Here is a 23,870-nt window from a genome sequence, read left to right on the forward strand (position 1 = left end):
GTTTGGATATAAGTTTACATTGTGAATGTCCAAACTGTGTTATTTGATGAATTCTAACGTCAACTATCATTTACAGTTTGTTTGAACGCTGTAGTTAATGCCAAAACAATTAAATAAATTAAAATTATAAGTTTACCAAAAATGTGAAACATTTCAACGGAAATATTTCACATGCGTCCGAAGCACCGGGAAGGCAAAGTAGAAATTTATGTTTTTGATTTTCTTAAATTCTAACCATTTTTATATAAACTTTCGATTGTTTCGATGTTAACAGCTTATTTGAGACCTAAAGAATGCCATTCACTAACATTTCAGTCCAAATTTGTGCGATTCATAAGCAAAAACGAGTGTCCGGAATTCAAAGCACAACAGGTCATTTTAATTTTCAAATTCTGATGAAAAATTGTTAGAAAAGACATATTTTGTATGCATTCTCTTAAAACTGACTTTTTATACTAAATCCTGATGGTATTTCTACATTTCCAACTTATTACATGATTTTTTGTCAGCTATAACAAAAATAATATGGTACTAAGTGTCCGGAATTCGAATCATGACGTTAGTCTTTTCGCATCTCAAACGTGAAACTATAAAAACTTTTTTAAGGATGTTTTTGTAATTATTTACCTAAGGAAAAAAATCAAATAAAAAATGTTTCAATACTTTGAAATAATTTGATAGTATAATTGTTCTATATAATTAAAATCACAAATAAATACTGAGCAAACAGAGCACTCTGGCAACAAATCACAAAATGGAAATTTGGGTCGCTTGCAGCTGCCAAAATCTCGTGCACACCTCTGACGATGTGGCGAAGATAATGTTGACGGTGATAATGCAATGAAAATCAAGCCAGAAGTATGGGCGGATTCTATTATATAATCACGCTGATTTCAGGGAAAACGTGGAGAGAGAGAGGAGAAAAAACGGGACGAGTGGAATGGGATGCACATTTTGTCAACAATTTTGCTATAGAGAAGCGCGCTCGAAAGCTTGGGATACATGACACCTGAAGCATTTGGGTGCAGAAAATTTTGTCGAATGGCAACAAGTTAGCGGTTAGTTGTTCTATATTATCTCATAGGTTCAGAAAATGGGTGTGTCGATTATGGTTTTTGTGACTGAGCTATTTTCAGGCCAAAAACGGGGTGTAGTGGTGAAAATAATCAATGATCAGCAAACTAATTAAGTAATTAGGTTACAGTAATCTTGCTGGTATGCTATACTGATTAAAGTTTACAAAATGACCCATAAAAATATAATTGGATTTTCGATTGTGAGTTTGTTTAGCTCACTTAAACATTTGAACTTCGGGCCATTGCAGCGTCAACAGCGCAACTGCTTCATTTATCTTCCCGGTTTTTCACTACTAAAATGAAAATTTCCACTATTTATTCTTTGTTTCCATCTGATGACACTCACAGCTGAGTGCTTTCATCGTCACGTCAACATGGTGAAGTGCTATGCTAGCAATAGCTATGTCATATCTGTAACACGTCGCCCTAACACTGTGTGCATGATGAAGGCAATTGAGCGAACTATGGCAGTCTGCCTTCAATACGGATGCCTCCGGGGGATGTCTGTTTGAAAGTTTTGCGAGTATAGTGCAGTGTACTGTTTGCGGGAGGGGTTGCTATGTTCTACCAAAATTGAAATGTTTGAAACAAATAGAAAGTGAAAAAAACGAAACGTAGTGTCAAATATGTATGCTAACTGCTAAATGCACAAACGACGGCTACATGTCAGTGGTATAGACAGACAGAAAAAAAGAGAGAGTATTAAGGGGGGAAGGACACAGAGGGTGAATGACAACAACATCTATGATAATCAAATCAGATTGTCCTACCTCCAGCATCTGATGACCTCTGTGATATTCCGCGCTTCATTTCGTGCTTTCCCATAACCTTTGTACTATTATCAGATGAGTGACGAGCTGCGGTTGATGCGTTGGAGGTTGATGCGGATGCGGATGTGGATGCTGCTGCGGAAGTTGATTGTTGTGGCTGACCGGGGGATTGATGCTGCTGCTGCTGCTGCTGCTGTTGCAACTGCTGGCTGAGGCGGCGCTGCTGCAGCTGTTGAGATGAGTTCAATTGAGCACTGCTTGGTTCGGTTGGATGTCTGATCTTTGGACGAAACCCCTTGCTAGGGTATAACGGGTACTATCGTCCAGCTATGCGGATCCAGTCACGGCTTAGTTCATTGTTGTTATACCAGATGCCTGCGAACGGTTGAGAAGGTTTTGATAAGAATTATGATGTGCAATTTTTGCAAGTTCTACCAGAATCAGTCTGAAGTGCTGAGCCATTTAAGCAAGACTAGCGGGAATTCCCAATGAATTGAGGTTTTCAAACATTTATATTCCGTAGAATAATCGTCGAGATCCCATTAATTTTTAAACACATTTTCCAGCGACAAAAACGACACGTTTTGGGTGATTGGTCGAACATTTTAAAAATGTATTCGTTTTTTATTGGTCCAATCATGCTGGATTAACAGTGATAAGTGTATATCATAACTAAAACATGAGTTATTAATTTGTAAAAAATCAAAAAGGTCATCTCGGAGCAATCGTTGTTGCCAATGAAAAGTTCGACTCAAAATTTGTTTTCGATAGTCACTACTTGTAGAAAAATCAATGTATTATCCAAATCTGTAATAACATTTAAGTTTTGGAATGGTTTCGAAATCATACGACAAATAGTGAAACATTTCATGACGTTGCAACGCTGGAATGTGCCATATGGGTAATTTCGCCTCAAGTGCACATCACTTGAAATTGATTAAAAGTTCAAATTTGGTAGAGCTATTGATGTATCAAAATATGTAAGAATCACAATTTTGAACCAAATTGAACCACCTTTTTTAGCACCGCCCCAAATTTTTGCGATTTTCGTCATTCTTGAAAAAATCCCATGTTTTCAAAAGATATGCTTGGAAATAAAAAAGGACAAAACTCGCCAGCTATTTTAAAAGGAAATTAGACGCTGAATTGGCACCAAATTGTGATGCATTTTGCGCAATTTGAAACTTTACATGAAATTTTCTCAATATACATGCGATTTAATTTAGAATTAGAATTCACCATCGTGTTTCTCAAACGATTTTACATAAAAATCAATTTTCTCATGTTGGGAGCGGCCGTGGTTGACTGGTTACGGTGTTCACTTTGTAAGCGAATTGTCCTGGGTTCGATTCCCATCAGCTTTTACTATCAACTATGTACGCGCTGGGTCCTTGTCCATTTGACAAGGGTTCGGAAGTTCTAAATAACGTTTGAACCCGATTGGTGCAAACGTTCTTCAGGGCGGGGCTTGTCGATAAAATGTGAAGTACCTCGCGCTCGGCTAGCCAGCGTAGAAATGGGTCACCGAAGCTCACACATACACACACACACACACACACATGATTTGTTCTCATGTTGAGCGAGTTAAAATCTCTTGAGATAATGAATTTTAAGCCTGAAGTTGCAGAATTTACCAACCACGCTATGCATTTTGAGTGGATATGGTCAGGTAAAACATGAGACGGTGTGCTTGTTCATTTTTTAGGCCTATTGCCATGGACATCCCAATACATTCATATAGTGGTCGACCATATGCACTGATACAATACGTAATGATCCGGGGTTGACGATCTTTAACTCGTTTCTAAGGTAGAACCCCGCATTCACAGCAAAAAATCTGATGGTTAAATCGCATGCAAACGCATGCACATCACCTTCGTCAAAAAAGACAATTAATCTTACACGCTGCATGTACAACTTTTGTAAACACAAAAAAAAAAGTTGCAACCGACGGGACTCAAACCCAGCACCTACAGTAAGGACTGGCGTTTTGGCCCGCGCGGCCATCAGACCGATGTAAAATGAAAAGGATAAACTTATATGTTGCTTCACATTTCGGTCAAGAAGAGAAAGTTAATTTTGTGGTATCAAAAACTTACAACACAGTGAACAAGAAAAAACAGCCTTTGGCTATGGACGCTCTCTCTTCAAGTATGTACTAATGTTATCTTTTAAGGGGTAAACATAAGTTGTTATTAGACACATGATCGAACACCACATTTTGGTATTCTTTTGGTATTACAGTATTTTATCAAATTCCTCTGCAACTATGGGAAAATTTTGACCAATTTTGACAAAATAATTAATTTTGCGCTATAATGATGTCTCAAAGCGAATGCTTTCATTCAAAACCGGAAATTTCAAACTTGATTTTAAACATTTTTGATATACTCCCTACAGAAATGACTTGAAATTGTGGAAAATTTTCTAAGTCAGGATGGCACATTTTGGTATTATTTTGGTATTAAAGTGTTTTATCAAATTCCTATGAAACTATGGGAAAATTTTGACCAATTTTGACAAAATAATTAATTTTGCGCTAAAATCATGTCTCAAAGCGAATGCTTTCATTCAAAACCAGAAATTTCAAACTTGATTTTAAACATTTTTGATATACCCCCTACAGAAATGACTTGAAATTGTGGAAAATTTTCTAAGTCAGGATGGCACATTTTGGTATTATTTGAATATTGAAAGGTTTCATCAATTTTCTCTGAAACTATGGGAAATTTGTTTAAAAAAAATTACGAGTTAATTAATTTTGCGCTAAAATGACTTGAAACCCAAAAATGTTAAAGATGATTTAAAAAATTAGTGTGATATACCCACTTATATTTTTTTCAAAAACGTTGAAATATCTCTAAGTCGGGATAACCAAATACTTTGAAAAACGAGTCAATCGACAGATTAATGAATTTTGGTGAATTTCAATTCAGTTTCATTTTAATAATACTTATTTTTCAATCTTGTTATTTTTCAGAAGCTTCAAGAACTTCAAGCACAGGCCGTTGATCAATGACAAATGCATTCGGTGTGGTGAAGAATATCACTAATAACAACATGGAATCATCAGGTGAGTAGATTTGGCTGTTGCATATGAATAATTTCCGTTTTTTCACTAATTGCAACTGCTGCACTAAAAATGGTATGAAAATACCAAATGTTGGTATTACTTGTTCAAATACCAGCGACCATAATGTGCTCTTGGTTGCCCAGTAATAGATGGTAAAATACCATGAAATCATACCAAAATGATGTATGTGAAAGACCACAGAAATACCAAAATATGATTTTCCAAGGGCGCGGGAATACCTAAAATTAAAACCATGGCAATACCAAGTTTTGGTATACAAGCAATGTTCAAAAATCCGGAAGACCTCAACTTGGTATTGAAATGGTTTTATTTTGAGATATTATTTTACCCTTGGAATAACATGGTTTGGTATTGTTGTGCCCTTACACATACAAGATTTTGGTATGATTTCATGGTATTTTAGCATCTATTACTGGGCAACCAAGGGCACATTTTGGTCGCTGTTATTTGCCCAAGTAATACCAAAATTTGGTATTCCCGTGTTATTTACCCTTGCTCGGGAAGAAAAAGAGGCGGTCCTCACCAGCAGGATCGGCAGATTTGAAGAAGCTAAAGAATGCCGAAGCGCTACCTGCAAAGCCAGGCAGTATGAGCAAGGACGCTCAAAAATTGTCTGGAAACCAGTTCGCTACCCTCCCTGTGGACGTGAGCGAGAAGGAAGAATTTGAACGACGGGAAAAGTTGCCACCCATTTTTGTGAAAACATCGTCATCGGATTCGGTGCGAAAGTGGCTGACCGGGTTTATCAAATCTGGTGCTTTACGAGCTTCCATTCGCTTGTGTGCTGATGGACTCAAAATTCTGCTACCTACCAGAAAGGATTACAACTACGTTCGGGATTTCCTGAACAACACAAAGATTGAATACTACAGCCATGACGATCCAGGTAAACGCCCCATGAAACAGGTCCTCCGAGGCCTGTATGACATGGATGTGAGTGTGCTGAAAGAAGAGCTCAAAACTCTTAAGTTGAACGTGATCGAAGTCTTCAAGATGACGAGACACAACAAGGACATCAAGTATCGTGATCAACTGTACCTGGTTCATCTCGAGAAAGGATCGAATACGCCGTCTGAGCTGAAAGCAGTTCGGGCAATTTTCAACATCATCGTGACTTGGGAACGTTATCGTCCAGTGCACCGTGACGTGACACAGTGTTCGAACTGTTTGCAGTTTGGGCATGGTGGAAGGAACTGTTTCATCAAGAGTCGTTGTGCAACCTGCGGAGGTGAGCACAAAACTCAAGCTTGCGAAACAATCAACGAGAATATCGAAGCGAAATGTTTCAATTGCAGTGGTGAGCATTCTACCAAGAATCGAAGCTGCCCAAAACGAGCTGAGTTTGTTAAAATTCGACAGCAAGCAACGACGAGGCACCAACCAAATCGTCGCAAAACACCACCAACTTTCACGGACGTGGATTTTCCTGCTTTGGCGTCACCAGGAGCAGGATCTACTCGAGTGGTTCCAAATCTGCAGCCATTGCCGTTGAATCAGCGGCAAAGAGTTGCAGAGTTTACAACACCTCCAGGCTTCAGTCAGCAACCGAGGGAAAACCAACCAACATCAACGGGTGAAGGCAGTAGTGACCTGTTTTCACCACAAGAACTTCTGAACATTTTCATCGAGATGACAACAACACTGCGTGAGTGCAAAACTCGCCAGGAACAAGTAAGAACTATTGGAGCATTCATCTTAAGATACAGTTCGTAGTTTACTCGTTCTAGTGATTTTGAATATTTCAATGGATTTATTTTTTTTAGTTTTAGGTTAGGATTAGTTGTTAAAGTGATTTTTTTCTTTTTTACCCAAATGTATTCAATTCAATGCAATAATGTAAAACAATTTGAAGCAAATAAATAAATGTGATCAGTTGATAATAAAACGAAAAATACAACAAAGATGAAGAGCATTAGGCCATACCACTTATCATGTAAAAGAAATGTAATTATTATAAGAATGTTCAATAAAGACATATTTAATTTCAAAAATTTCAAAATCTCTTCTCGGGTTGAAGCTACAAAGCACTGAAAACGCGTCGTAGTAAAAATCCAGAAAACGAAAGGAGTCGAGATATCAACAATGGATCTCAAATTCGTGATTACCCCTAAATCAAAGTTTAACGGAGGATCGGAGTAGGCTGCGGTGCAAGAAAGACGTATATTTTTAAGCTCGCGTCATATTTCTGAATTTTTTTAGTTTTTTCGTGTTTTTGGTCTTTAGTTAAAAAATATCTGGCCCTTCCGCGTTTTAAAACCCGTTCCTTGAATTGTATAATTCGGTTTTCGGAAAGTGATTGTTCCTGTTCTGGAATTCTGGACTTTTTCCTGAATGAAGACTCCGTTGTACTTGAGATGCATGGATTTGACGAAATTGTGGTTATAGTTCGAGAAGATCTCCGGAAGATCAGGATTCCCTGCCTCCTCTCCATCGCAGCGCTTCGGATTGTAGGAATTTCATTGGCACCATCAAGAGAAAAATCAAGAAAAGGAGTCCAAATCTGCTTTTTTCTCCCTGGAATTGAAAAATGGGATTGCATGTGTTGAACCTTCCCGGTGAGTTTGTTCCTTTTCTCATGTCATTTTATTTTGCTCAAAAACATAGAGCTTAAATTTTAATTGAAAAAAATGCAATAATCCTTAAGTGATGTTAATGAATAAAAATTAAACTTAATTCAAACGAAAATAATTCTTAAATTTGAAAATTGTTCTGTTTTTTTTTTTAATATTGTTGATTAAAATGAATAATGAACAAGTTCAAGTTACATCTTATTACAGAAAAATATGCCTTTTTTAATTTCATAGATTTTCTAAATTGAAAAATGACGTTTACACAATTAATATAGATTTGAGAATATTAGTGAAAGTATAGAAAACAATGATTACTTCGATTTGGTTTATAAATATTTTTTTTTGAATATTAAAAATAAATATTAAAAATGCATCGAGTAATAAATTCAGAAACTGTATGCTGCTTGATGAACTCATCAAATATTTAAGAATAAATTGAGGTATTGTAAATATGTTTTATGTTTAATGATTTTTATGGTTTTTCAAAAAAATCTGTTTAAAGTTTCTGATTATAAAACTTAAAAAAAAATTGCGATTCCTTTTTGTAAATACTTACTTTTCCTATCCATCTTTGTACTATTGAACGACTAAAAAAATCATCATTTTACATAAGTTATTATATCGCATTTGTATCTTATTATTTTATTAATTTTTGATGTTGATACTTGAGTATTTCAGTCTATTCAATTAAGGAATTAAGTATGCTGTCATATTTTTATATTTTTTTGTACCTATTGTTGATTTCCTCAAAATGTTCATTCTCTGTTATGTGCAAAACTATTTCTTCCTGCTTCATTTTTTTGTTTTGTTTTTGATGCTGTTTCCTATTCATTTTAGCAACTCAAGAAAATAAGTTTGCAGAAGTTTTTTCGGTGCACTAAGTTTTAACAAGATTCGATATTCAACAAAACATGAAGACTATTTCATTTGGTGACGTGATGGGAACAAGGGCGTCTATGCGAAGTGTCCCTACACCCGCTACAAATCTCCGGCGCTTGGGGAGGGAAAAGGGAAACCATTTTGATCTATGCGCCGGTGTTTGTAGCATTAAAATTCGTGCAAAAAAACTTATGCACGTGAGTGTACAGATTACGGAGTAAAAGATGATCGAATTGTTCACCTAGCGCTCACATGTGTTCCAGGACCAAGTTGCCTGCGGGTATGGGGATCATACATACATACATACATACATACCCCTAAATCAAAGTTTAACGAACATCGAAGAGGAATTGGGACAACTTCTGTGTGAGTTGGCAGAGAATAACCACAATGTATTTAAGAGGCAGTATTTGTAAATATTGCTCGTTTTGTTCTAGAGGTCGTATCGAGGTGCTCCGATTGTGATGAAACTTTCAGCGTTTGTTTGTCTATACATGAGATGAACTCATGCCAAATATGAGCCCTCTATGACAAAGGGAAGTGGGGTAAAACGGGCTTTGAAGTTTGAGGTCAAAAAAACATAAAAAATCTTAAAATTGCTCGCATTTCCGTGAAACTTCATCAATTCCAACTCTCTTAGAAGCATTCGAAAGGTCTTTTGAAGCACTTCAAAATGTGCCATAGACATCCAGGATTGGTTTGACTTTTTCTCTTAGCTTTTGCAAATTACTGTCAAAAATGGATTTTTTTAAAACCTTAATATCTTTTTCCAACAGCCTCCAACACCCATACTTCCATAGGTCAAAAAATAGGGATTTTCATGGACTATAAGCCTATGGTATTAACTTTTTGGCCAATCGCAGTTTTTCTCATAGTTTTTCGATTTTTCTACAACAAACATTTTACAACGTTAGTTTTTGCCCTGTAGGCCTCCATAGCGGCACTTTTTGATCTCAATTTTGTCATATTCGGAATCCTCGGACAATTTCACGTAACTTAGCAGTATTGGAATTGTAATTTTGATTTCAAAAATAATTAAATAAAACATTTTTGAAAATAGAAATAGATTTTATTTACCCTATGATCAATACGTCAAATGCTGTATCAAGTAGGCGAAAACCTTTTTACCCCTAATCCAACAAATTATTAAAAAATATTTTAATTCATTCTAAATGGCAATTTTTCCAATCAAATTTACAACTCCAATACTTCTAATTCACGTGAAATTGTCCGAGGATTCCGAATATGACAAAATTGAGATCAAAAAGTGCCGCTATGGAGGCCTACAGGGCAAAAACTAACGTTGTAAAATGTTTGTTGTAGAAAAATCGAAAAACTATGAGAAAAACTGCGATTGGCCAAAAAGTTAATACCATAGGCTTATAGTCCATGAAATTACCTATCTTTTGACCTATGGGAGTATGGGTGTTGGAGGCTGTTGGAAAAAGATATTAAGGTTTTAAAAAAATCCATTTTTGGCAGTAATTTGCAAAAGCTAAGAGAAAAAGTCAAACCAATCCTGGATGTCTATGGCACATTTTGAAGTGCTTCAAAAGACCTTTCGAATGCTTCTAAGAGAGTTGGAATTGATGAAGTTTTACGGAAATGCGAGCAATTTTAAGATTTTTTATGTTTTTTTGACCTCAAACTTCAAAGCCCGTTTTACCCCACTTCCCTTTGTCGTAGAAGGCTCATATTTGGCATGAGTTCATCTCATGTATAGAAAAACAAACGCTGAAAGTTTCATCACAATCGGAGCACCTCGATACGACCTGTTACACATTGGTGAAAAACTCGCTCTTAAAATGTTCCTGATGCTTTTCCTGCACGTAATATAAATCTTTAGTTTCTTTTAGCATATGTCTTGGTTTTAGTTGTTTATTAAAATTAAATTAAAAAATAGACGAAAAGTTAGTTGCTCTGTTGAGGTTGAGCACTTTAATAGAATGCATTACTGGAATCAGATGTTCAAATAACAGATAAACAAATAAAAAGAAAGGTGCATATTGCATATCAAAATATTAATTCAAACTTTTCACTGCGGGAAAGATACAATCACAAAAAATGTGTTCTATGATTCTCTAGCACTGAGTTTCACCAAGTAGGTAGGGTCATAAGTGTCGATCTCCATTTTTAAGGTATTCGGCCATAGGAGTTTCAGCCTTATAAAATGTTCGATCAATTTAACCTAACCAAGTGCTGATGTCTTTTGATTTCCGGTCTTCTGATCTACGGCCTAATGATTGTTTCTTTTCAATAGGATTTTTCATTTAAAACAGTTGTTTTACGGCTTAAGTTTGGAAAAACAAAAAACCAAACAGTGTTACTTTTCTAAACAAGCTATTGTTGATGACGATTAGAAGGTCATCTATTAGGATGACAAGAAAAGCAAGTAATTTCAAAACGGAATTGCAAAAAATTAGCATTTACCCAAAAACATCTTTAACATTTTTCAATTTGTTTTCTTCATTCGAGACTATAATTGTCAAATTCGGTTAAGCAAGTGTTGAAATAATTGAGTGCAATTTTTTTTTTCATTTGCTCAGATGATACGTTAAGGAGGCTCTAGGAGGTCTAATTATGATGCTCACTTTTTGAGTGTTTCTGTAGCCCTTTGCTCAGTAATGTGTAAGGAAGGAAAATGCCGAGTGCACTTGAATATTATCAAGGTAAGCTTTTCATAAACCATAAACTGAGAGGAATGAGGCCAATTTCTAGAGATGTTCAATATTTCAACCACCTAAGTAAGCTCAGTCCAGGGACCGTGGTGTAGGGGTAAGCGTGGTTGCCTCTCACCCAGTCGGCATGGGTTCGATCCCAGACGGTCCCGGTGGCATTTTTCGAGACGAGATTTGTCTGACCACGCCTTCCGTCGGACGGGGAAGTAAATGTTGGCCCCGGTCTAACCTAGAGGTCCTCCTTGGGTCCTGCTTCGGTGGAGTCGCTGATAGGCAGTTGGACTCCAAAGGGCCGTCAGTTCGAATCCCGGGATGGAGGGAAGCTAAGGTGTGAAAAGAGGTTTGCAATTGCCTCAACAATCAAGCCTTCGGACACTTAGTTTGGAGTATGAATCTCGCAATCGAGAACGCCAAGGCAATGCTGTAGAGCGAATAATTTGAAATTTGATTATTTTTGAAGTAAGCTCAGATTGAGGGCTATAAAGAGTGCAAATTGATTTAAAAGAAAGATGCTCTTGGAAAATCACATCATTATCTCAATTTACCATTCAGTTTTTGTCACCTCAGTTGACGGCACTGATAAAGCGCAAACAACACCACATTGAATGGGAATTCAAAAGAGTCGCAAGTCTTTTCTCAAAAATCAAAGCTCAAATCACAGTTTGCCTCAGTGCCATCAAGTCGTCGTCGTCACTCCAGTTTGTCAAATTTGGCACCTCGCGCGCTGTCAACACACCACTCTTCATGGCACACAGTTGAACTCATTAAATTCTCCTTATGAGCAGTATTATCGCACAGCATCCACACGTTGTTGCCTCTTCTAGAAAGGCGAAGGGGGTTTTGGTGTCGGCGATGAGATTTTCCACCCGTTGCAGCTTCCAAGAGATTTCCCGGATGAGAAAGAGAGAGAGAGAGAGAGAGAGAGAGCTTTGCACAATATTGGTTAGAATGTGCAAATATCCTTGCCCCACCACACTCAGTGAGACGTGAGAGAGTGAGTGCCTCCCAGAGCATCGACAGTGAAACGTGAGCAAAAGTGAGTGATGGGGGAAAGATGAGATGAAATTATGGGCGACCAACTCGCGTGGTCGATGTGCGCCTGATGGAAGGGAAAATTGCAGCTGGAATGACATTTTCCGTGCGGAACCGCACAGTGTCTGCTTCCTTGTGCTAAATTTTTATCACTCATTGAATTATTCAGCTGTATGTATACGTTCGCGTTATTTCATTTGCATATGTATGAGCGGGGCGATAAAGTGAACTTTTTATCAGGCGCATCGGCACATGAAAGCACACACACACTCACACACTAGCCGCGGGGAGTGGGATGGGAGGAGGGCTCCAGCAGCTTTTGGCTGCTTTCTCTTCTTTATGTTCTGCGGGTTTTAACAGCTAGACTTTTCACTGTAACTCGGCCGTAACATGACCAATTTTTGTGATTTTGGAATCATTTGCTTTGGAAAAATCTCAGGAACAAACTCCACATATTTAAATTAAAAATAGATGCAACTACCCAAAGTTATAGTAAAGCAGTAAACTGAAACCTTGTACTTGGTTCTTAATTGACATGGACATGATAGTATTTGACTTACTGATCATTATGACGTATGTTCTATGGTAAAATCCTCTTTTCTATTCTCGGGATTTTGTTTATCTGAAAGAAAAGAAATGCACACACACACACATTCACTTGGGAAATCACTTTTTTCTGCGGTCCCTCCTCGAAGGAAAGCAGAAACGAAACCGCCACGGAAAAAACGACGGCAAGCAAGACGGCTAAATAGCTGTTTTCCTGATTAAGATTTTCGTCTTGTTATTTTTTCTTTTGTTCACATTCACGTTAATTTGGATTTTCACATTTTCTTCGGGCTAGCCACAAATTCACCCCGACGTAACGCGCCCGGTTGGCTAGCCTGACACTCTTCTTCCTTCTTTTTTTGCAAGGATTACACACCACACAACCAAATCGTGCTTCGGGACTGGAAAGGAGCAAATTGGAAGGACACGGTGAAGCAACGGAGAAGGTGGTGGGGCGGATTCAGAAAATCACCTTTCACGTTCACTTTTCCTAAGCTTGTGTCTCTACTACCAACTTCTAAGAAAAAGCCCAACTGCAGCGGAGGGGGAGTGTAAGGATTCCGGATCCGGATGTACAAGAAGAAGAAGAAAAATGTCACGGAATGTCAGGGGGGAGCACAAATCTGAATTGACTACAGCTGCACGAGGCAAATGCAGAAGGCAGACTCCAGCAAATGTATGCTGGTTCAGATGGGGAGGGCCTTTTATGATCCTTTGTGTAAGAGCACACCAAAACGCACACACACAAACACACGCAGCGATCCTGCCGGGGCGAGGTTCCCGTGTAATCTCCGTGACTGTACAAACTCAACTGAAAATTGATGCTGCAAAAACGCTGAGATTTTCCAATTTTTCAGGATAAAAGCACGCGGTGAGAGATGAGTACCCCCACAACAAGGATTTTCTCTCTCTCTCTCTCACCAAACACTGACTCTCTGTCTCACCACGTTGCGTTGCTTACGGGACAGGACTGAAGACCGACCACGTTTTGGAGCCTATGAACTCTGGTGGAGTTTCGCGAGCCAGACGGCGGCGGCGGCAGACTTCGTCCGACGGGCAAAACATAAGTTGGGTTGGGACCATCGACGACGACGACGACGACCGATGGCGGAAGTTATCCGTGCAGTGCACTCTGGGCGGCTTTCGTGTAGCAAAAGCGAGAAATCGGGAACTGTTTTGGGGGCTATTTTTATACTCCATCATGAATCAATTAGACTTTAATTTGAGCGAGTGTTTTTGGGGCGAAGATGGTTAGGATTTATAGCAGATCTGTTGACGTTAGGATTAGTTATGGTTAAGTAAATTAATATCCGAAAAATTAAAGCTGCCCTTAAGAGGATACATTTAAATCTGTAATGTTGTGTTATACTGAGCCTTCATTCGTATTTTTATAGGGCATTTATAGGACATAGACTCAAAAATAGGGTGCCACGATTTCATATATTTACGTTGACCAATCATTCATTGTTTTTAACCATTCAATCATCATTTCCAATCATTCTTGAGATATCATGAAACATGTGCCTGCTATGATCAGGCCAGATTCTTGCGAATCAATTTGAATTAGAAAACACTGAAATTTTATAAATGTCCTCAAAGCTTTTTGTTACAAAAATCTATGAAAGCGAATGAAACAACGGCACTCTCAAAATTAATGGTTATAAATTGAGAACAAGCCTCTGGGGTTTTGAAAACTATAGATAAGTCGTTCTTTCTGAAGTAATTGATAATAACTAAAAGTTTATAAATGCTCAACTTTCTAGAATATTATTGCACTGTTAAAAATAACTCTGCAGTATTACAAAAAAAAATACTTAGAACATCAACAAAAATGTATTCTCAATGGAAAAAAGATTCTGTTGGGTTACTGCAGAATTAAAAAGAACAATAAATGGGACATTATTTTTTCACAATCTTTGTAAAGTTTTTTTTTTCAGAATATAGAGGACGCCATCAAATTGGGCATCCAATTTTACATAAAGTCCCTTCTACACCGAGTTTCCAAATCATCACCACAAATTATTGAAAAACACGTATTTTGTAAATGTTAGGAAATTTAAGGATTCGTACCGTACCGGGGAAATTTCTGTGTGAGCTTGTGAAGAATTACCCATTGGTCTTACAGTCTGATCGTATTCAATAAAATATCTAATTTCCACCGCTTTTGAATTGAGTAAATTCGTTGTGTTAGTGAAAAGATATTCTAAGCCATTCTCAACCCTCAGACCCAATGTCACCCCTGATGACGGTAGTAGATACATATACCGTTGTTAGATTTTTCTCAATCGCTGAATTGTCCTTATTTTGTTCAGCTAACCGAAACATTTCTTGTTACTCGACTCACTATTTCAATTCAATTAAATTGTGTTTTTATAAGAATTTAACAGTTCTGCTCCAGGATGTTACATTTGCAATTCAGAGATTTGGAAAACCTTTCAACTGAGGTCAATTCATAGGCCTTTGCAGGGATGGTACATATTTCTACGCTTAGATTTTGCTAGCTGGGTGCTCTTTTAGGGAAAATAAATTTTGAGAAAAATTCCTATATCTATGGTCACTATTTCACTTTTCAATAGAATGCCGTTTTCCTATAGCTTTTTGATCAGTACCAGTAGGGGAGAGTGGGGAGACTTGATCCCCGGCGACACTTGATCCCAAGCCTGTATCTCGTCAGTATGTGGGTAAAACAATTAGCTTTGTTCTAGAAAGTTGTGCGAAATTGACTAAAACTCATTGTAGAGAACAAAGAAAAAAAATTAAAAAATGTTTAGATAGAGTTACACACATTTTTCTAACAAGTGCTCCAAAAAACTTCCAAGAGATCTTTTTTCTTTGTTTTGATAAGTAAAGAAAACACTCTAAAAATATTCAAAAAAATATTGTTTAAACATGAAGTGTTTGATAAACATATCAACTCCAAAACCCTTACGTATTTAACATTAAATTTATCGTCATACTATTTTTACAATCAATTGTTTAAAAAAGTGCGTTTAGGGAGACTTGATCCCTGCATTTTTACAGTCACTAGAATCAGCCTCAAGATTAAATAATTGGCTGGGGTTTCGTACATAGTTTCCTTTAGTATAGTTGTACATAACTTACTGCAGTTTGAACCATTTCTCATAAGTTTTGTAATCAAAAATTACCAGCTTTTGTAAACATGCTCAATTTTGGTCTAAAAAAGAAAATTTTAAGTTTTTAAATAATTTGCATGCTAAACTAGTTAAATTTTGAACACAAACGTACAGGTTTAATGTGAAATTGCTGTAACTTATAGAAAATTAAAAGTTTGGATGAATAAAAAACATTTTCCTTAAGATTTCTTCAAAATGTTGAAAGGGGGATCAAACTACCCCCAACATTTTGAAAATGCCGGTTCATAATATTTTTTTTAAAACGCTTGGCATGATTCGAAGAGTTTATCTGATGAAATACCCTTATCAGCCAAACATAGTTGAATGTTTAAGCTTTCAATTCATGCAAAAAGATCATAGTTTTGTGAAAAATTTACAGAGTTATACACCCAGATCTGGGTATCGGCATACGAGAGAATAAAGAGCACGATTCGGTAGTAAAATGGTACTGTGTGCGGACTGAGAGGATAAATCCCGAAATTACCGAGAGTACTTTACTCATGGGTTCATCTTCAAAAAAAGTTCATCTATCAAAAAAAAAAGTACCGGTACCGAGACTCGAACCCAAGACCTTCGGCATATTGAACCGTGCCTTTGCCGTATGGGCCACCACGGTTCAGTGACAAAGTGGCGGTCATTTGTCCATATAAGCCAATCAATAGGATGAACTGTTCCAATGAACGAATGAACACGCGAGAGGACTATACTCTCGCAAAATAGCACTTTCCTCACGTTTCTTTTCGTGAGGACTATCCTCTCGTTCTTTAACTTTGGGTGTATGCGATACAAAAAAAGGGGATCAAGTCTCCCCACTCTCCCCTACCTGTATGAAAAATACTATATTTTAAATATGCTTCAGTTTGTATATTCATATTCATTCAAATGTCGATCAGGGAAGTTACTCTCTTCTTCTTCTAAAAAATGTATCATTTAGCTTCTCAAAATAGTATTTTTTTTTTTTCTAGGTCGAATCTAACTCGATAACGACACCATAATATCAATGTATTTCTCTATGAAATACGCATAACCGGCACCATGGCTTAATGGTTACGGCTTCTGTCTCACAAGCAGAAGGTTCAGGGATCAAATCCCGGTCGGTACCTTTGAAATTTGGAATCATGAATTTGAACTTTGAATATGAACAAAAACGAAAATAAATCAGGTGGGATTCGAACTCACACCTTTGGAATGGTGGTCTGGGACGCTAAGCAGTCGGCCATCAGAAGGTTTACTCTCAAGCATTGAATTGATCCGTAGTGATGAAACATGTTATCTCTATCCTCTCATATTAAATACGCGCTGATCCCGCTGATCCCTGATTTGCCTGAGGGGATTGGAAGTCTAAATATAGATCGAGTTTCCTTCAGATGCTTGCTTCTATGTTTAGGCGGGGCCGAACAATGCCCAGCGACCTCGGAATTGGACCGCAAGGAGCTCTGTCATTCTGAAACGGGTCGTTGGAAGCAGCGCGAGGGCTATCACCACCTAATACCCGGGACTGAGATAAGTTGTATCAGCATTCGACATATACAAAGCCTGATACAAACTATACTTTCCCATAATTTCGCTACCGGTTAGCGGGTATTGGATTGGACCACACACACACACATTTCTCTATGAAATACGCATATACACATTCAGCTACTAGCTTTCTCACTGCCGTAATTAGTGGTAGTATTAGAGACACTAGTAGTAGTAAAGGCATTAGTTGTTAGGAGTACTCCTGCACCAGACTAGCAACGACAACTACAACTTCAACGGTAGGATCAAAGAGTGACCTTCTGAGCTTGTGTGGAAAACTTCTGAACACCGGTATGTGGTTGAGGGTGACCGTTTTGGTAGGGTGTTGGGTGGACCTGTTCGAGAATGAGAACCGGAAAAGCTGTCTGCCGGAATAAAAAGAAGTAAAAACTCGGTCGCTCCACTTTGCTGGTACAGTTTGCAATGCAAAGCCGAACCGGCTCTGGCAAAGAAGTTTGCCATTTTCTGCCGGGTGCTTATTCTACCCCGTCACACTTTTTCTAAAGGCGAACAGGAAACACGAGAAAAGTACTAAAATTATTTTCTGCCACCGAGAGGTAATCAGTCCTTCCATTCGAAATAGTCTGTCTGTTTCTTAGTTGTAGGTAGTGGTTATGTGTGTATGTCGTACTCCTTGCTAAGAGTTGCATCCTCGAGTTTTTCATCGCTCTTCTTGCTTTTTATCTTCATATACATGTTCTATTCAGCAGTCACGCGACAGATCAGGTCAGCAGTGTGCCACAGTGCAGTGTGAAGGGTTCAGGAGCCTGCGACGGTGATGATGATGATGATGTAACATTGCCCTCAGCCTTAGCCACGCCACCCTGTCCTGTCTTTGTCGTTGCGTCGTCGTCGACTTCTTTCGAAAACGAGCTAAACATGCTGGCACTGCAGGAGAAGGAGCAGCTTTTCTTTTTGGCGGGGAAACTAGCGGCAAACACATGTTGCCGAAGGATATATCAACTGCTGGAAAGATAAAAGTATTAATCTTTTTGTCAATTTACATGGCTTTTCCATATTTTGTCATGCTCTGCGGAGATAATGTGGGTGGCAGGCGTGGCGACACAACACAACCCGAGATACAGCCTGCGAGTGCGGCTTCCGGCTGTCATGAAGGAGCGGCACTCCACACTGGTTCTTTATGAGTGCTAGGGATGAATCACATAGCAGCATCGAATGCATCGTTAGAAGAAATGTGGATTAATAAAAATACTATAAATTAATATTTCGATTAAAGAAATGTACGTAACTCTTGCCGAAAAAAAAACAGCGTGAGACACTTTATTTAGTAAAAACTTAGATAAAATAACCAATTACAGCAGGAATCACATCAAAAGCGCTTCGATTAACTTAAATTCGGCCTAGGAGTTCTATGGCCAAAATAATTAATAATAATAATTGATTTATTTTTTGTTTGTAACTGTCGGGTTACCACCGGCTCACGAGCGCTACCGAGACACCCTCATGTAGCCTCAGGGTCGGCATGCCTGCGGTCCTGAATCGTGGGTAGCTTGGGAAATGCTTTCGGCCAAGGTAAAACTCCCACAACTTTGTTCGAACTTTCTCTATTTATCCTTCCACTTTCTTATAGCTATCTGACCTTCTTTTCCTTCTTTCTTCTCGGGGCCCCGTACTCCGACTCAGCTTCCGGTGACGTCGCTTCCTCTCCTTCTGTTGCTGCAGCTACTCGCCGCTACGCGGCGAAGCCGCTTTCTGCTGTTCTGGCACTCGCCGTATCACGGCGCAGCCTCCTGGTTTTGGTCTTGGCGGCGTACTCGACCGGTTGCGGTCGTACAAGGGTCCCACTCGTTTCGGTTCTTATCGTCCTGTCCTCTGTCGTGGTTGGTTGCATCGTACGACCTTCGGAGCACCATCGAGGGTGTCCGGAATACCCGGATGAGGCGCAGGTACGACGCGGGTCCTCGTCCGGCTGCAGACTGGATTCTGGGGGTGGCTCGATGGTTGCAGCGAGTCCCCGGTTGGTGTCCTCGACACGTTTGTTGCGAGGCGGTGCCGAACTGGCACTTAACGTGAGGTTCGAGGGGTCCTGGAGGTGATGGTTGAGGTTAGGTGAGCCATGACGGTTGGATTTGTTGGTTAGGCGGATGGGGTCGTTAGGGTTGGCAAACTGGCGGGTTTTGTGGGCATACCTGATGTCCTTCAGCGGTCCCAAACACTCCTGGTTCCCGCTGCACAGTGGTCGGAAACGCAAATTAAGCAGGAATAATTGATTTCCGCTTCAGGGATGCATTTTCGAGCTTCGGTGTCTAAGAAGCATTTGTTAAAAATAAAATTCTACATCTTTTAGTCAACGATGTTAGGGTGGTCCAACAATTACTAATTTTTTTCAAAAACTATCTTCGATTCTAGATAAGATAGAGGTATACTTTCTTCGACAGTATTGGGTTACTAGCCATTTCAAACAACTTTGTCGAAGACACCAAATCTCTATCTCTTAATCTGATCATTCTACAGCATTTTATATGAAAAGCAGTAGGGTGGCCCATCAAAAAAGTGTTTTTATTGCGTATCTTTTTGTATTATTTTTGGCTATTTTGGTGTATTCGGGACATATTTAGAACATAAAAATACGCGTCTTTTGAAATGTCAACGAACTCGCTAGGTCATTTTGGTAAAAAGTTACAGCGTTTTTTAAGTTTTTAATAGGCCTTTTTCAATTGTTTGTATCTTTTCGAGGGGGACACAAAAAATACGCTCCGCGGTGCATCTGAAAGCTCAAAACTTCTTCTTTAATATGAATATAACATCTCAAAAGGGTTTTTTTTAAACCCAAGTTACAGCGATTTGAAAATGATAATTTTATGATATTTTGTACCACGCTCTATGAGAAAATTTACATGAATATCGCATTAATCAGTATCAAAACTGCTCTTAGTGAGCTCAAATTCAGGTAAAATTGGTTTGTGGACAAACGTGGTCAAACCTGGTTTTTATGGCAACTAGGGTGGTCTTAGATGACCTAGGGTGGTTCATATTCGTTCATTCTTATAAGGGACCATCCACAAACCACGTGGACACTTTTTTTTAATAATCTCAACCCCCCCCCCTCGTGGACAATTGTCCATACAAAAAAAATCTTTTTTGTATGGAGCGTGGACAATCGCCATACCCCCCTCCCCCCCCCTAAAGTGTCCACGTGGTTTATGGATGGTCCCTAAGATATATTTTTTTAAATTCGCATAGAAAGAAAAATAAAAAAAACATTTTATCAAAATTCAAATACATAACCTGTTTTAAATAGTAAAGCAGCTGAGGATATGATATCTGATTAGGGTGGCTCAAAATAATTAGAAAATAAAAAGATTAAAGATTAAAGATTTTATTGGTTAGAAAATGTATTTTAACATATTATTATTCCTCTACGTTTTAGTAAATCGTCTTTATTTGTATTTTTTTAATAGGATAGGACTTTCCATGCATTTACTGTGTTAAAGGGTGCCATTTTGCATCATTAGTTGTTCCATACAAAGCTTCATACAATTCTGCCCATACAAAATGGGAATGAAACATGATACATATTCTTATTGATTTAGCGTTTGAAAAAGTTGAAGGTTATGATTTGAACCCTTAACCCTTAAAAATGCACGCTTTAGAAATTGATATTAAAGTTGATTTCCCAAAACTCTTATTTTATTTCTGAAAATTTGTTATATTTGTAAGGAAACATCTTTTAGGCTAGTGTTCAGGTTTTGTTGTAAAACCTGATACTATTTTTTTTATTAAATGCACCGTTATCATTATTTGCATTTTTAGGTAAAAACCCGATTTAATCCCACCTGGGGTGAGATAGAGCCTTTCTTACAAAAGGAAGTTAACGGCAGTTGATTTTTTTTTTCAAAAAAATAGCAAAATAAAGAATGAATGGTCCATTCATAATACAATTCTAAACTCAACCTTATTTTTTCACATAACTTATAAAGCGCTGGTTTTTGCCCCATTTGCCATGGCCGGTTGTAAGCTGTGCTCGCACACAAGCATTTTCGATTTTTAAAATCAGAACAAATTATTTTTGAGGCAGAGAATTAGCTCACAATTTGCGATGTTCGTAATGTTTTCTGCATATCGCTAAATTGTTCGTATTCTCTGAGTGTTTTTTGCACTTTTCAAAATATTAAAAATTAACGAGAAAACAAAATAATTCCGTCTTGCTCCAATGCGTTAAAGTGGTTACAAAATGACTGGCAGAAAGTGTTTCAACACCCGAGAATTTGCCGTGTTGTAAACAACGATGTAACGGTAAAGCCGCATAAATGTTCTTGAAAGCTTTGAAACGCCTACTGTAATTCACTAAACTGTCATTTAGGCGTTAGGCAAAATTGTGAGCTTTCAATAAGCAAGCATTTAGGCGTTTTTGGGATTGGGAAGCATACAACGACTGAGCGCTCGGTGGGACTTCACTACGACAAACGCAAACGTACCGAATAAACCACCTTGGTGCGCACGAACAAAAATACTAATAGGTACACAAAAAGGCTAGTACCGAAGCTAGAAAACCAAACCCGCGATGTGCGTTGTCACTGGCACATGGGAAGCTTAGACGTTTCCCAGAAATTCGTTCGCTCAGAGTTCGATCAGAGAATGAGCAAAACAAAAAAGAAAGGCAAAAGAATGAGCATGAGGCTTCAGAACAGATAGCTGCTTGCGTCAAGTTTGCGTTCACTGAAGCTTAGCATAGAAAATAATGATAGGCGATGTGTGTTGAACGAGCAATCGATAAAGCAACTTGCACTAAAAGAGGGTAATCTAGTATCAAAACTCTATACGCGCCAGCATCACGCGCCAGCATTGCTCGCGTCTGCATGTGAAGCTCAACTTGACAACTTGTCGACGAGGCGTCGAAAATCGATCGTCCATGATTTTTGCAGATTTTTCGAATGAATATTTCTCGAGAAATGATTTGGGAACGAAGCTTGAATTGGCGTCGGAGCCAAAAGCAAACCCTATACCTTTCTTTAGTAAGAAAGGCAAAAATGGAAATTTTCTAAAATCTGAACGGTAAATCCAAATGAGGTCAAATTTGTTTCAGAACATCGAGTATGGTCTAGATTATGATGTGGAGAAAAAAAATTAGATAAAATGCCAAAGGAATAGTTTTGGCATTTGGTGAAAATTGGTTTTTACCTTTTTAGGTTTTTCCCCTCACAGTGAATTAGTCCACAAGCTGTAAATCAAGAACCACATTACCGACATGGATGAAAATTTGGGAGGATGTAGGGCTGGGAAAATGCAATTTTTGGACAAATAAACGATTTCAATACTTCAATTTTCGACCGAATTTTCATTTGAAAACCGCCTGATTTGGTGAAAACACACTCCGAGTCCCCATAAAAAATGGATAAATTCAAATTTGGTATGGAACTGGTTCAGGTTCAGCACATCCTCTTTCAAATGCGCCCAAGAGAGCTCAAATCCACAATGTGGGCTCTGAGAAACCCCCTACCACAAAATTGAGCACTTTTTTACCACACACGGACGTCACACGTGCTCTACAGTAAATCAAGCGCCAAAATTCGGATATTGGAGGTAGACCAATTCTGTCATTGTCAATCGATCGGGCGTCGAAAATCGATCGTCCATGATTTTTTGCAGATTTTTCGAATGAATATTTCTCGAGAAATGATTTGGGAACGAAGCTTGAATTGGCGTCGGAGCCAAAAGCAAACCCTATACCTTTCTTTAGTAAGAAAGGCAAAAATGGAAATTTTCTAAAATCTGAACGGTAAATCCAAATGAGGTCAAATTTGTTTCAGAACATCGAGTATGGTCTAGATTATGATGTGGAGAAAAAAAATTAGATAAAATGCCAAAGGAATAGTTTTGGCATTTGGTGAAAATTGGTTTTACTTTTTTAGGGTTTTTCCCCTCACAGTGAATTAGTCCACAAGCTGTAAATCAAGAACCACATTACCGACATGGATGAAAATTTGGGAGGATGTAGGGCTGGGAAAATGCAATTTTTGGACAAATAAACGATTTCAATACTTCAATTTTCGACCGAATTTTCATTTGAAAACCGCCTGATTTGGTGAAAACACACTCCGAGTCCCCATAAAAATGGATAAATTCAAATTTGGTATGGAACTGGTTCAGGTTCAGCACATCCCCTTTCAAATGCGCTCAAGAGAGCTCAAATCCATAATGTGGGCTCTGAGAAACCCCTACCACAAAATTGAGCACTTTTTACCACACACGGACGTCACGCGTGCTCTACAGTAAATCAAGCGCCAAAATTCGGATATTGGAGGTAGACCAATTCTGTCATTGTCAATCGATCGGGCGTCGAAAATCGATCGTCCATGATTTTTGCAGATTTTTCGAATGAATATTTCTCGAGAAATGATTTGGGAACGAAGCTTGAATTGGCGTCGGAGCCAAAAGCAAACCCTATACCTTTCTTTAGTAAGAAAGGCAAAAATGGAAATTTTCTAAAATCTGAACGGTAAATCCGAATGAGGTCAAATTTGTTTCAGAACATCGAGTATGGTCTAGATTATGATGTGGAGAAAAAAATTTAGATAAAATGCCAAAGGAATAGTTTTGGCATTTGGT

General features: G+C 38.3%; 1 protein-coding gene across 16 annotated transcripts in view; it reads right to left on the minus strand.

Annotated features, from left to right (window-relative positions):
* Window positions 1-13,461, minus strand: part of LOC6046774 — a 79,451-nt gene extending 65,990 nt beyond the window's left edge. For 11 of the 16 annotated variants that reach the window (XM_038249033.1, XM_038249030.1, XM_038249032.1 and 8 more), the window contains exons 1-3: window positions 13,386-13,461; window positions 12,660-12,721; window positions 1,847-2,221 (exon numbers count right to left, since the gene is read on the minus strand). In XM_038249033.1, coding sequence (XP_038104961.1) covers window positions 1,847-1,901 — 55 coding nt within the window. In that variant the 5' untranslated portion in view covers window positions 1,902-2,221; window positions 12,660-12,721; window positions 13,386-13,461. Of the gene's footprint in view, window positions 1-1,846; window positions 2,222-12,659; window positions 12,722-13,021; window positions 13,047-13,117 lie in introns of those variants that run through there. The other 5 variants (XM_038249017.1, XM_038249019.1, XM_038249018.1 and 2 more) reach the window with 5 other exon arrangements.
* Window positions 13,462-23,870: the final 10,409 nt, after the last annotated feature.

Source organism: Culex quinquefasciatus, chromosome 1, assembly GCF_015732765.1.
Source record: "Culex quinquefasciatus strain JHB chromosome 1, VPISU_Cqui_1.0_pri_paternal, whole genome shotgun sequence".
NCBI lineage: Eukaryota > Metazoa > Arthropoda > Insecta > Diptera > Culicidae > Culex > Culex quinquefasciatus.